Source organism: Toxorhynchites rutilus, chromosome 2 (genome assembly GCF_029784135.1).
Source record: "Toxorhynchites rutilus septentrionalis strain SRP chromosome 2, ASM2978413v1, whole genome shotgun sequence".
NCBI lineage: Eukaryota > Metazoa > Arthropoda > Insecta > Diptera > Culicidae > Toxorhynchites > Toxorhynchites rutilus.
In genome coordinates, this window is record NC_073745.1 from 105,613,496 (window position 1) to 105,629,326 (window position 15,831).

Genomic DNA, 15,831 nt, shown 5'->3' on the forward strand with positions numbered 1-15,831 from the left:
ACAGATAGACAGAGATATTCCGATATCAAATCTCATACTCCAAAAAAGTAAAGAACTTGTCAACAACCTGTACCAGCTGAAGCCGATGAAACCCAGAAGAACCAGACGATGGGACACATTAGGAGCCGCCTGGAAGTGGATCGCCGGATCTCCCGACGCCGACGACTTGAGGATTATCAATACCACGCTGAACAATCTAATTACTCAAAACAACCAACAAACAATAGTCAACAATATTATCAACAACAGAATCGACGAAATTATGACAACAGTTAACCGACTCGTCGAACAACAATCAACGGAAAACAAGATTCTACTTGAAGAAATGGACGCAGTAATGCTTCTCCTCTACATGGACACAACGAATACCATTTTAGAAGATTTGGAAGATACAATCCTTAGAACCCGGATAGAACTAGCAAACAGTAAGTTGCTCTCACTCAAAGAAATTCTCACTATAGAAACGCTACTCAACGAACAAGGAATAGAAACACAATTCCCTGAGGAAGCCCTCAATTATGCCCAACCCAAAATAGCAACAAGAGGTGACCTCCTATTATACATCCTGCAAGTTCCAAAAGTCAAAGGAAACTGCGATGTTATTCAAATCATCCCATTAACTGTCCAAAACACAGTGATTACAGATCTCCCTCAATACGTCATTCGGAGCGGGAACGATCTCTTCAAAACTACAAATCCAAGCAGCATAATTCAACAAGATACATTCCTAGAACCATTAAGAGACAACTGCTCGGCTCACATTATTTTAGGAAAGGAAAGCCACTGCACAGCAACGTTTGATAACAGTACCAGAATCACATTGATAGCAATCAATAAGATATTGGTCAATAATGCGAAGGGGTCGCTCATGAAATCAAATTGCGGACCGCACAACCGTACACTTGACGGAAATTTTTTAATATCTTTCAACAATTGTAGCGTACAAATCGATAAACGGACCTTCACATCAGATGAATTGGTTAGTAACACAAAGGAACTCCAGGGAGCTTTCCCAAGCTTAGCCATCAATTGGAACATTTTACAACAACACGACATCCCGAGCATTCACAATCAAACCATACACAATAGAATGAGTCTGGAACACGTCGCGTTGAAACAATTCGAGCACAAGAACCTGCTATTTGCCGTATTCGGAGGCCTATCAACGTCAATGATCATTCTAATCGTCATAACAGCGACTTGCGTTTTTAGGAAGCGAGTAGTCATTAAGATTGGAAAACGAGAATCATCCCAAAGAGATTGAGTAGAAGTTCGAGGACGCCCTTCATTCTACCCCCGGAGGAGTTATGCAACAGACCTCCACGTGTACGCTGAGTCAGAGGATCAAAGTACACGTTCGACCATCCATATAACCAATCACGCCACCACAGCCAAGTCAGCATAATTGGAGAAGCCGGACCACGCCAGACAGAAGTTGCAAGTTCAACAGAATTAGGTTTTAAATAAGGGCCGTAACCAAATTAGCCAGTTCAGTTATTATTACGATCCCAAAAGTGTAACATTAGTGTTTAAGCGAAGAAATAAAGTTTTTTTTTATGACCTACCTTCCGTAAGTCTTATTATTATATATATTATTAGGCTGTCAAAAAAGTCCTGCGGTATTTCCGCGAGGTGTCGTTGTAAGCGCGTAGTTCTGGTTGTATTCATTGTATCGAGTCATACTATAGCTTGTTGGAAAGGTATTTTTGCGCGCTATAATATAGTCCTTGACAGTGTTTTGTTTGGTTAAGTCGTTCGTGAGTTATAGTGTCGCAAATATGGAGCAAAATAAAGAGAAAATCCGATTTTACAGTACTACTATGACAAAGGCAAAAATGCATCTCAAGCTGCCAATAAAATTTGTGCAGTTTATGGACCCGATACAGTTTCCATTTCCACCGCACAACGATGGTTTCAACGTTTTCGTTGTCAAAGATGTGTGAGGCCGAGCGTTGTCCTGGTGAAAAACAACACCATTCCTATTGATCATTTCTGGCCGCTTCTGGTCAATCGCCTGCTTCAAACGGTCAAGTTGCTCACAGTAGAGAATCGAGTTGAGGGTCTGGCCGTAGTTGAGCAGCTCATAGTGGATGATTCCCTTCCAATCCCACCAAACACACAGCAAAACCTTCCTGGCCGTCAATCCGGGTTTGGCGATGGTTTGGGCCGGCTCACCGCGCTTCGACCACGGCTTTTTTCACTTCAGGTTGTCGTACGTGATCCACTTTTCATCACCAGTCACCATCTTCTTCAAAAATGGGTCGAATTCGTTCCGTTTCCGCAGTGCATCGCAGGCGTTGATTCGGTCTAAAAGATTTTTTTTGCGTCAACTCGTGTGGTACCCATACATCCAGCTTTTTTTTAAATCCAATCTTCTGCAAATGGTTCCAAACGGTTTTATGGTCTATACCCAGTTCCTGGCCAATCGAGTGAGTATTCACATGCCGGTCTACTTGGATCATTTCAACGATTTTATCGTTTTCCACGACGAGGTTTATATAAACATGTTTATAATTACATAAGTTTATTAAAGTATTAATATTGCCCTTTTTCAACTATTCAGTGTAATTTTATCAAAATTTGAAAGAGAAATCAAAAAAGAAATGTTTTTTTTTTCAATATTTTTTTGAGATGGTTATTAAAATCCATATCATCCTTTGCTTTATTATTTACCCCCCATTATTTGTTAATTTTTCCTGTTTTTCGTTTTTTGGCCTATCATTTTGACAATTCAATTTGAGAGGTTTAAAATTGCGACAAATAGAAATTTGGTGGGAAAGAGCGAATTATGGAAAATTTTCTAAGCTTTATAATTAAAGTTTTTCTGTAGTATTTAAGTTTTTTAAGTTCTGAGTTTGTTTTGATGGCCGATTGAATTTGATTCATAGAAGAATAAGATTTTATTTGATATGTCGATTTTTGAAATCGACTCAATGGTTGAAAAGTTATGACGTTTTGAAAGAAATCTTACTTACTTAATCAGCAAAAGTCCCCAGTGGCATGTGCTGTACACAAAAGTCGTCTCCATTAACATGAATTTTATATTTTTTCCAATTCTTAACTTTCAAACTTATTTCAAGGATCAACATATCATATCTTTCTATTAATCCGCAAATATGCCTAGTAGTAACTTAAAAAACCAAACTCAAACCACAAAAAGAGTCTTCGATTGTATATTTTTTATATATTTTTTACAATTTTACAGTACACATTCGCTTATTGGCGTTTTTTTAGTTGGAGTGCTTTTTAATTGGTGGTTCGCTAGTTGGAGCACGCGTCAATCAAAAAGAAGGCATCCGTCATAATTGTATGTCAGTTTTACTCTGTTGTTCCAATGCCATTTTTATTGAAGGGTCTTTGAATGTTACACTCGAAAAATTAAGACACAGTATTGCAAAAGTTTTTAGTTTTGCAGTTTGTTTGACAAACTTTTTCGTTTAAAAATATATATAAATATATATAGAAATATAAAGTGGATTATATAACATCCACTATTCAAGGAAGTTAATGATACTTATATTTTCTAGCATCAATCCAAATGCAGTAATGCCAATTATTATTATGGCCGCACTCAAAGACTTGAAAAACAACAAGAAAAACGCGAGCTTTGAAATTTGTGAACTATCGTAGTTTTACTTCAGCCATTCCATGTCGAACTGATATAGTGGTTTTCAGATTTTCGTGAAAATTGGTAGCTTGTTTTCGTTATGGTAAAGCATTGAACCCGTATTATTTTTTTTTTGGTGATTTGATTTTTTTCACTTTTCCCAAAAATGACTTTTATAAACTCATAACTTTTGAACCACTAAGCCGATTCAGATGATCGACACATCAAATTGAAGTTGATTAGCAGTCTTTTTTTGGAATAATACCAAACTAGCATAAAATTTGATTTTTTTGCGTATTTATTGATTGTATCAATTTTTTTTTTTGTTTACATGGTTTCGATTATAATTTTCTATATTTTTCTTGAAAACTGAGGATTTTTACACATTTACAGTTTTTACTCAAAATCAGATGTGTTCTTTTTTTCTTTTTTGAGTGACTCGATACAATGAATACAACTAGAACTACGCGCTTACAACGACACCTCGCGGAAATACCGCAGGACTTTTTTGACTTTATATATATATATATATATATATATATATATATATATATATATATATATATATATATATATATATATATATATATATATATAATCTAGTCGCATGGGATGATCGAAGGAAGCTTAAAAACATGTTAACTTTGAAAAATCATAATTCAAGAACGAAAAAGAACGCATCTCTGATTTTTTAATGTGTTAAGTAAAGAATCCTCAGATTTCAAAAAAAAAATATATATAAAAATATTGCACCCTTGGTCCCGATACCATGTAAACTATAAAAAACAGATACAATTATTAATCACGAAAAGACAATTCATTTTTTTCGCAAGTGCTATATTTTTCCAAAAAATTCTAGCTCATTGGCTTTAATTTGATGTATCGATCATCTCGGTTAAAATTATAACTCAAAAAAGAAAAAAGAACACATCTGATTTTGGGTAAAAACTGTAAATGTGTAAAAATCCTCAGTTTTCAAGAAAAATATAGAAAATTATAACCCGAATCCATGTAAAAAAAAAAAAGATACAATCAATAAATACGCCAAATAAAATCAAATTTTATGCTAGTTTGGTATTATTCCAAAAAAAGACTGCTAATCAACTTCAATTTGATGTGTCGATCATCTGAATCGGCTTAGTGGTTCAAAAGTTATGAGTTTATAAAAGTCATTTTTGGGAAAAGTGAAAAAAATCAAATCACCAAAAAAAAAATAATACGGGTTCAATGCTTTACCATAACGAAAACAAGCTACCAATTTTCACGAAAATCTGAAAACCACTATATCAGTTCGACATGGAATGGCTGAAGTAAAAATACGATAGTTCACAAATTTCAAAGCTCGCGTTTTTCTTGTTGTTTTTCAAGTCTTTGAGTGCGGCCATAATAATAATTGGCATTACTGCATTTGGATTGATGCTAGAAAATATAAGTATCATTAACTTCCTTGAATAGTGGATGTTATATAATCCACTTTATATTTCTATATATATTTATATATATTTTTAAACGAAAACGTTTGTCAAACAAACTGCAAAACTAAAAACTTTTGCAATACTGTGTCTAAATTTTTCGAGTGTAACATTCAAAGACCCTTCAATAAAAATGGCATTGGAACAACAGAGTAAAACTGACATACAATTATGACGGATGCCTTCTTTTTGATTGGCGCGTGCTCCAACTAGCGAACCACCAATTAAAAAGCACTCCAACTAAAAAAACGCCAATAAGCGAATGTGTACTGTAAAATTGTAAAAAATATATAAAAAATATACAATCGAAGACTCTTTTTGTCGTTTGAGTTTGGTTTTTTAAGTTACTACTAGGCATATTTGCGGATTAATAGAAAGATATGATATGTTGATCCTTGAAATAAGTTTGAAAGTTAAGAATTGGAAAAAAAAATAAAATTCATATTAATGGAGACGACTTTTGTGAACAGCACATACCACTGGGGACTTTAGCTGATTAAGTAAGTAAGATTTCTTTCAAAACGTCATAACTTTTCAACCATTGAGTCGATTTCAAAAATCGACATATCAAATAAAATCTTATTCTTCTATGAATCAAATTCAATCGGCCATCAAAACAAACTCAGAAATTGAATACTACAGAAAAACTTTAATTATAAAGCTTAGAAAATTTTCCACAATTCGCTCTTTCACACCAAATTTCTATCTTGTCGCAATTTCAAACCTCTCAAATTGATTTGTCAAAATGATAGGCCAAAAAACGAAAAACAGGAAAAATTAACAAATAATGGGGGGTAAATAATAAAGCAAAGGATGATATGGATTTTAATAACCATCTCAAAAAATATTGAAAAAAAAACATTTCTTTTTTGATTTCTCTTCCAAATCTTGATAAAATTACACTGAATAGTTGAAAAAGGGCAATATTAATACTTGGATAAACTTATGTAATTATAAACATGTTTATATAAACCTCGTCGTGGAAAACGATAAAATCGTTGAAATCATCCAAGTAGACCGGCATGTGAATACTCACTCGATTGGCCAGTAACTGGGTATAGACCATAAAACCGTTTGGAGCCATTTGCAAAAGATTGGATTTCAAAAAAAGCTGGATGAATGGGTGCCACACGAGTTGATGCAAAAAAAATCTTTTAGACCGAATCAACGCCTGCGATGCACTGCGGAAACGGAACGAACTCGACCCATTTTCGAAGAAGATGGTGACTGGTGATGAAAAGTGGATCACGTACGACAACCTGAAGCGAAAAAAGCCGTGGTCGAAACGCGGTGAGCCGGCCCAAACCATCGCCAAACCCGGATTGACGGCCAGGAAGGTTTTGCTGTGTGTTTGGTGGGATTGGAAGGGAATCATCCACTATGAGCTGCTCAACTAAGGCCAGACCCTCAACTCGATTCTCTACTGTGAGCAACTTGACCGTTTGAAGCAGGCGATTGACCAGAAGCGGCCAGAAATGATCAATAGGAATGGTGTTGTTTTTCACCAGGACAACGCTCGGCCTGACACATCTTTGATGACCCGCTAGAAGCTACGGAGCTCGGATGGGATGTCCTATTGCATCCACCGTATAGTCCGGACCTGGCTCCAAGTGATTATCATCTCTTCCGGTCCATGCAAAACGCTCTTGGTGATACTAAGTTGGCCGCAAAAGAAGCTTGCGAAAACTGGCTGTCTGAGTTTTTTGCAAATAAGAAGGGGGTTTTATAAGGGGGGATAATGAAGTTGCCTTCTAAATGGAAACAATTTTGCGAACAAAACGGCGCATATTTGACATAAATTGGATAATTTTAAGTATGTTAAATAAAGCGTCAAATTTCGATCAGAAATAAGACATTTCTTTTTCCCCAACCCTATATAAAGTTTTTTGCATTTAACGACACTTTTTTTGCTTGGCCAGCTTTTGTATGCAATCGCCCGACTGTGCGCTGGGGTGCAAGGTTTTGAACGTTAAAGGGGGACCCCTATCTGGAAGGATGAAAAATAATGAATATTCGTGAATTTTTCTCGGATGTTAGGAATTAAGTGAAGTGTTCGGGTATTCTGGTTATTGTTTAAGGTATATTTGAAGATGTATTTTCCATTTTTTGCTGGATGCATAGATGCTGTCTCAAAATCAATACCTTGTTAGTGGTATCGGCTCCAAAGCAACGGGGTGTCGCAGAACGAATTGCAATGAATATTTTGAATCTTTAGGACAGTACCTAAAACGTTACATAAGAGTTTTTGAAAATTCGAAAAATTTCCCGAAGTGGCGGTTATTTTTGTTAAAAATTAGTTATTTTTCATGAAAAATCAGTGAGAGAGCATCATCTTCAATGCTCATGAGATGTCTTTCTCTCAGAGTAGCAACGTTTACGTGGCGCATATCTACACACAAAATTATTTTTTGGACATCTTATGACATCCACATTTATAACATTATTTGAGCTCAAAAATAACAAACGGATAATAGTTTGGCTGGATGTCCGATATCCTGCAAGCTCCGAAGCCGGATGTCAGATACCGGATAGATACCGGAAATCCGTTCATCTCTTAATATGTGGATAGCGTAGTCGGGCAAAACAGCATGATATCCTAGCCGACCTTGGATCGATCCCTGCTTGGCATCATTTGGACTTTTTTTGAGTACAATTCCAAGCTGACCTTCAGTTTGAGAGAATGAGAGGTCTGCTTCATACACACTTCTTCTTCTTGGATGGCGCTAGCATTCCCAGTGGAACTTTGGCCTTCTCAATGTAAGTATTACTTGCGTTATTTTTATTAGTAGTACTTAGTTGAGATTTCTATGCCGAAAAACACGCCTTGAATGTATTCAGGAGTGGCAAGCTCTAGAATACACGTGACCACAATGCAAATCGGCGGAGGTTTCTTTGGCGAAAAATCCCCCGGCAGGAACGGGAATCGAACCCGAACCCTCGGCATGATAAATCGTAAACCGTAACATGAGATTCAAAGGATCCTAGCCCAGTTAAGAGGGTATTCTTGTGTAGAGACACGAATTTCGGACATTCTTTCGAGCTCCGTAAAAATAAAATAAAGAATATCTTCACTATCTATTATATCATTATTTGTTCATCTATCTTTTAACAATAGAAAAAAAAATTGAATGGAGAAAAAACATACATAATTAGAATAGTTAAGAGCTGATAAAGTGAGAGGGTTCAAAAAAAATCGAACTGATTCCGAATCAGTAAAGATGCCGCTATCGCATGAACCTCGGACAAGTCAAAAACATCTTTTTTGACAAAATGGTGGCCGTTTGAAAAATAAAATGCGGTTTGAAACGCTTTTTCTTACGTTTCCGATTTTTAATAGCTAAATTTTAAAAATATCATTTTTTAGAGGTTCATGCGATAGAGAGATGCCTGCAGATTGTATCCATTTAAATTTGACATGAATCGGTTCAGTAGAACTTGAGATATCGTGTACGCCAGTTTGAACAAACTAGTTTTGAGAAAAACGCGTTTGAAGTTCATTGTTGTGGCCCTAATAGGTTAGATACCGCATCACTTAAATTGCTCTAACTCGGTAAATCATAAGATTTTCGATAAGTCCTTTCTAGGGTATATTCTTGTATGCCTAAACTACAGAAATATGAAGAGATTTTTTTTTTTTTGATTCTTTTTTAAATTTCTAGACTAGAATACTCCCTTAAAGGTGATACCTTTTGCCCGTATGGTAGAAAAAAATCTTGTAACACTGTTCGCACCGATTCCATATTTTTTCTGCCATTCATTTTCAGGTTATTCTACGATTTATCGTCAGTTATATTTTTCATATATCCGGAATCAAATAAAAATCTGCTCAACCCTCACCCAATCAATTCATCACGTTCACCAATGTTGAAAATGAAAGTTCTGTACTCCGTGTCTTCAGCTTTGCTTGAGTGCGATTCAATCTCTTGGATACGTTTCGAATTCAACAGAATCGTACAAGTTTATAATCCTTGTCACCTCATTGATGTCCAGTGTATTTTTTTGGAGTAGTTGTTCTTTCAGTTCCGTAGGAGCAATTAGAATAACCTTGTCGATTGCGTTGATCAATTACTTTCCTCGGCGGATTCGTCAATGACGCAACTGCTAGCTTGCTCATGAATTTGACAAGAGTTCCATCAGACCTTGGTTTCAATGTTCAAAAGAAATGTCACTCGAATGTTGCGTGATACTTTGGAGCGAAATGGGAATTAAATTTGCTGATAGGCAACGTACAAGTGTCAATTCCGCCTTGTTTATGTTCATCGGCTTCCGGAATAGAATCGAGTACTTCTTGTGAGTCAAATTCAGTTATTGCGAGCAATATATTTAAGATCTGGATCCGTTTCTCCGTTGACAGCAACCATATAATCGAGATTGCACTTGTACTTGATCCATTGTTTGCGCACCACATTTCTTGGCAGTACCTTAAAGTTGAGAATATCCAAACAGCCTTTATCGCTTCATGAGCCACTACAGATTCGTAATCTTTCGGATCGCTACAAAGTCGCCTTGCTGGCCTATCAATCGCTGCTTAACAACCGCTATCTCCTGATAGCATATAATTTTCTATCGTAGCGACGATTGCTGAAATCTTCCAGCCGCCTCAAAGTTATCGTTCGAAACGATCACTGTGTCTAACAGTCTCTGTTAGTATTGCAACGGAAATCGCTGTTGATATCCAACAGCCGTAACTTTCCCGTAGCATAAACATCCGGAACATCCCCAGAAGCTACTATTTCGACAATATTTCGTATTGGGTTCTTGCAGACCCAAAAAACATAAACATGATCATAACCTTACCTTGTATGAAGAACAAATGATCTTATATAATGACAATAGATATCATAAAATGGTAAATATTAAACCTTTTGGAATGCATACCACATCTGAATGAAAGCAATTGTTGGCTTACCGATTCCGAAGCTATCATCGCCATCATCATCATGCCGTCTGGATTTGTCGGCTAAAACGAAAACAATTATTCATTCAAAGCATAATTCAGTATCCAAAACCAAATGTTCTCCTACCTTGATGATGATTCCGGCTGGATATTTTCTCCATAAGCTTTGTAATTTTACTACTGTCATTCTTCAGAGGCGCCGGTCCGGGGCAGCACTCGTTCAGATCTTTCGCACACGCTCGATGGATGTTCAGTTCGCAATCTAGAGATCAGATCTTTGTGTTAGAGAAATGTAATGCGTTGTCTCCATTTAATACATACTTGAACAGTGATAACCCTGCGGACTAACACCCCAGAGTATATTCTGGCAGTGGTTACACCGGGTTACCTCGTAGTACGGCTGCAACCGAAGGTTGTGTCCAAGGATATCCTGCTTGCGATTTTTCGCCATCAGTCGACTCTTGAAGCTTTTCTCCCGGCTGACAAAGTGGTGTACCTTGTCGATCGGACTACCCGGGTTGGATCGTGTCACGAAAAATCGCTGCAACACGGTGGACAGAGCTGAACAGAGTGCTAGCTTTTTAGGACATTCCCTCATCGATTCTCGCTCGATTTCGTCCCTGTGAAAAATAAAAACGACATAATGATGCGTTGCGTTCGAATTTTGATGCTGAAAGAACCACTTACAAGTACTGTTGAAGTTTTGGTAGTAACGTATCCTCCACTATCCGCTGCTCTTTGACTTTATCACCTTTGGCGTTCTGTAGCTGCTGATCGGTTGGGCCGTACATCGTTCCGAGGCCAGCCGTCCGTTTCACCTGAAACTCCTGCAACTGAATGTTGATGTAATCTCGCGCCTTGTTACGGCTTTTGTAGAACACCCGCCGCAGAATTTCCACCTTGTCATTCTCCTTCTGCAGAATGTCGTCGATTTCGCGGGCGAGCGATTCGTCCACGTTAGGCCAAAGGAGGGGCTACAGATGGGGAAGAAAAAAGAAATGGATGGGTCATATCTATGATATAACCACAATGTTGACATAGGACTACTCTTTAGTAATCATTTAAAATATTCACGTTCACAACATTCAAATACGACGAATTTCAATTTACCTTGTATTGCTCAAGCGATTCCCGGAATAAAGCGCAGGAGAAAACGACTGCAACAGAAACCACCACTCATAAAAAGTGTAGTAGACTATAAATATTGTGGCGCGGTATTGTATTTCAAAACAAGAATTAACCGGGCAAACGTATCGCCCCAGGCAAACGTAACGCCCCGGGCAGACGTATACCGTCCGACGCTCGCTAGAGCTCGGTCGGACATTGCTAAAAGATCGTATCCTATGTTTCAAACTAACCGGGCAATCAGTGGATCCCAGGTTTGCGTGCGAGACACCGCCGCTTCCGACGGCGGGTCGGCGGTGTACTCGGATCATGTCATCTTGGCGGCTTGGGCCGCCTCGATTCTTTATCCTCGCCAAATGGGGACTTCGTCCCCTTTACATTGTCCTCAGAATAAATTTAGAAAAACGAGAACAAGAGAAAAAATTTATAATAGAAATGTGAGGCATTTATACACATGATGTTTTTCCCGCGCCAAATATTTCTAGCCTACTACACTTTTTCTAAATGGTTGTTTCTGTTGCAGTTGTTTACTGTGGCGATTTATTCCGGTCACGGCTCAAGCGATTATCGATTAAAATGAAACAATACTAACAATGAAAACAAGTGGAATGAACATCAACGTGAACATGCTATGAAGTTCATTTTTCATTGCGTTTTCATTTTCGCCTTGATATTTGAGTCATCAGAATTGAATATCATTACGTGTTAGTGAGAATCAAAACATAAGGATTCAACGTCAACCAATTGAGAGTGAAATCGACTAGAGGGTATGTTAGTGTGAATACATTAATTTGGACGTTTGTTGAGTTCTGAACAAATAAAATAAATAATATTTTTTAATATCCATTATTCTATTTCTGCTCATTAATTATTTAAAAATGCAAAAATTATATAAACGAAAGAAAATTATTAAAACTAAAAAAGTTAGAAACGTTTGAAGTGGTGACGGCCATGGAACGCTTCACTTCTTCACATTAAAATCGTTTTCATGCAACAAGCCACATTTAACCGCAGTATATGTATGCTGGGTGAGGAAGTGGCGGGTAAAATTACCTACGTCCAAAGTCTCCTGTACGTAGGAGCATTCTTTGTTCTTAATTAGTATAAGAATCGTATTTAATAAAAATTCACTGCAAGCGATGAATATCAATTTGGCTTGCGTGATAATCATCTCAAATTATTGACAGTGAGGAAGGTGCGCGAATGCAGGTTTATCGAAATTCATTCGTGCTGTTTTCATTCAATATAGTAAAGTTATTGTCTATGTCTTAGTCCTTGATATGATTGAAATGAACTCTTGCGTTACACTCACTATGAGAGATATAATGTTGTGTGTCAGCAGAAGAGAATTCATCAGACACTGAGAAAAAGTTAATTCTTACTGTCGTGAATGAATTTTGATAATTTATGAAACTGGTTTGTATTGATTAAATTATTGATTGAATGATTGTTGTATTCGTATCCGCTTTTGTAGTCTGTGCTATGAAAACACATTCCGGAGTTCGAAAATCCAAGCGGATACTAAGGTGCTCTCGGTTTGCATGAATCATTAAGTTCAACTTTTATTTTTTATGCTATAGAGGCTTCGAACTTGAAAGTACATTCGTCTTTAGTACCTGTATAGACGGTTTTCCCAGGCTCCTCGGCTTTGTAGTTGGGGGAACACCCCTGACGATTACCCCTGACTCCATGGTTTTGAAGTCCGTGTTAGGGAAACGCATTCAATCCGGTATGCATATGCATTGTAACAATAAATCGAAATTCAGCTGCTACGAGAAAAGTATGCAGTCAATCAATCTAATTTTCGATATTGCCCAACTAATATTGGGTTTGAAAAAAGCATCAATCAGATCTTAAAAAAGTCACAAAAATCGTTACTTTATATCGCAATACTAAATACAAGAATTTCTTCGATATTTCAGGAGGAAAGTACCCAGTGACACCTGTTTCTACTGGTTGGAACTTCTATCATCTAATGATGAGGACACTCGTCAGCCAGAAGGATTCTTCCATCGAACTTGATGAAGAATTTAAAGTGCTAGTTGGATTTAGTGAGAATTGGAGTTTGTTAGATAATGATAAGCACACAATCGCTAATATAACCTTTCCTCAACCTGTATTAGATTCGACTGACCAGATGGTGTCTAATTAATGCTTATGTAGAAGCCTTTGAGCCCCTTTATAATTACTCAATCGCTATTTAAAACCTCAACTGCACTTTCAGCGATTTTTTTTGACATTGGATGACAGCTTTTGAATGCATGGCACAAATGTTTTTACTCTAAGGGGGGCTGCCATACAAACGAAACACAAACTTCTGCATAACTCGAGACCTAATCAAGCACAATTTGGGATGGGAGGGGGGTTTGGATATGAGAAATGTTTCTATGATGGTATGACAAATAGAGGCGAATGAACTGCAAAGTTTAAAGCCTCTTAAAAACAAAGAAAGAAAGAAGAATGGTATGACACCCCTCCCTCCTCTGGAATGGAGAATAAATAAAAATATTACACATATTTCAACCAAATTATTCCAACCAAACATGACAATTGAAAATACTCGGAAAACTCTGAAGGAAAAATGGGAAAATTCGGAAAATAAATTCCCATATGTTCTACAATTACATGGTGACAAGTGCTGTTTGTCCATTTGATGTTTGCGCTAGCGAAAATGATCTTTGTTCAAAACTGGATTTGGATTTTAATATGATGAAGGGCACTCCTATATCTTCTTCTATCTATACCAAAAAAATAGTATCACTCAAAGTGTTGATTAGAGCAGAACTCGAGGAAGGAATTGTCCGATATAGGACTGTCTTTATTCTATTATATTTTCTGTTTAAAACATTTATTCCATGTAACGGAGAAACATGTTATTTGCAAGTGTTTGAAAAATCTTGAACGAGAATTGTGTCTGAAAATAATCTGATATTATAATGATGAGTTTTGTTAGAAATACTAGGAATTTCATAGTAAAAGGTAAATTAAACGGGGTTTTGCGATTAGACACATGAACTTGGTCATAGCAAGAAAACGTGAATGTTTGAAGGTATTGATAACAAAAAACAAATTTTGGGCAGGACGAAGTTTGCCGGGTCAGCTAGTTTAAACTAAAATCTGAGAACCACTTCATCGGTTGAGCATGGAATGGATGTATATTAGGGTGCCAATGTATAGGAAATGTATGGGAAAAATGTATCGACCTTAACATTTCAAAAAGTTACTCCATACAAAATATTCACCATCTCGAAAAAACGCCCTATGCAAAATTCTATCTCAATCGAACTTGAGGGAAAGAGGAGCAAACCGGTCAAAGTTTGAGTTTTTTGAAAAAAAAAACAAACCCAAAGGTGGGAGGGTGTACAAGAAAATGGTGTTTTGGAAAAAAAATTGATGCCAAATGTCTTAAAATTGCATGAAACGTCGAGATCTACTGTCATCTCGAAAAAAAATTCGGAATAGAAATCGACACTCTGGGACTGGCAAAATGTATGGTTTTGGGTGCCAATAAAAATAGTTATCTCGATTTTTCATTCGGAACTTGCTACGAAATGTTTATTTGCACGATAATATGCCCTATGTAAAATATTATCTCATTCGGACTTTATTTACTAGTGTCACAGACGTTAAAATTTGAGTTTTTTGAAAACTGAAAAATCACAGGCTTTTCAAAAAACATTTTCGGTCTCAAATGTATTAAAATTGCATGACACATACGGATTTACAGTTATCTAAAAAAACAGGAATATTGATGTCCACAAGGGCCAATAGGTTCGGTGCGTCGAGCTCGGCGTTCAATAGCTTGACAGCCAAAACGGCTCTCGCATTTTTTCTCCTTCGTTCCAGTGTCTCCAATCGCAGCAGTTGGTATCTGTCCTGGTAGGGCGGCAAATTGACAGGATCATTCCACGGCGAAGCGAAGCGCAGATTTCGCGAATTTACGCTGAATGGCTTCTAAGCGATGATTAGGATACTATGAAATGGATCTCAATTGATTGAACCCATTTCAAGACTGACATACAGTGATTTCTGAGTGTAGGGATCTTTGAACTCCTTTCTCACCTTTCCAATGAAACCAAGTTGTCTTCGTGCCTTCGCAATTATTTCTGAATAACGGTTTCTGAATGTCAGATTGGAGTCCAATATTTTGCGATGGAAGCTGATGACGTGGCACTTTGAAATGCTGAGAGTCGAGTTGCTGGCACGGCACCACGATACAAATTTGTCTAGTATCTCCTGAAGTCGGTAACACTCATCTTCATTATCAACGATCACAAAGATTTTTGTGTCCTCTTCTTATATTAAATAGCACCCGTTCTCTAGAAGTGAAATTGCGTCATTTATATATTGCGAGCATAACAGAGGGCCAAGATTACTCCCCTGAGGCACCCCTGCAGGGTGACCGCAAGAGCTTTATTGTAGAGGCAGGATTTAAACCATTGAACAAATTTGAAAAAAAAATGAGCCCATTTCCATTGCAGTTTACGCAGAAGAATGAAGTGGTAAACCCGATCAAAAGCTGCTTTCAAATAAGTGTAAATTGTGTCCACTTATTTACGCAGACCGATACTTCGAAGACAGATCGAGGTAAACTGACGTTTGTGTGGTAGAAACCATGCTTTTGTTCTGTAGAACATGAAGTTGGAAACGATGATCCCTAGTAGTTTCGAACATGCACAGAGAGAGGTGATCTCACGATAGCATCTGAAATCAGTTTTGCTTCTCTTCTT

At 37.2% G+C, this 15,831-nt stretch overlaps 1 protein-coding gene across 9 annotated transcripts in view; it reads right to left on the reverse strand.

Moving 5' to 3' along the window:
* Positions 1-15,831, reverse strand: part of LOC129767952 (rho guanine nucleotide exchange factor 11) — a 286,719-nt gene that overhangs the window by 153,655 nt on the left and 117,233 nt on the right. For all 9 annotated transcript variants that reach the window (XR_008741601.1, XM_055769267.1, XM_055769265.1 and 6 more), the window contains 4 exons: positions 10,664-10,950; positions 10,298-10,596; positions 10,104-10,238; positions 9,989-10,039 (listed from right to left, as the gene is read on the reverse strand). Coding sequence is in view for 8 of the 9 variants with exons in the window: in XM_055769267.1 (XP_055625242.1) it covers positions 9,989-10,039; positions 10,104-10,238; positions 10,298-10,596; positions 10,664-10,950 (772 nt within the window). In the remaining variant the exon portion in view is untranslated. The remainder of the gene's footprint in view (positions 1-9,988; positions 10,040-10,103; positions 10,239-10,297; positions 10,597-10,663; positions 10,951-15,831) is intronic.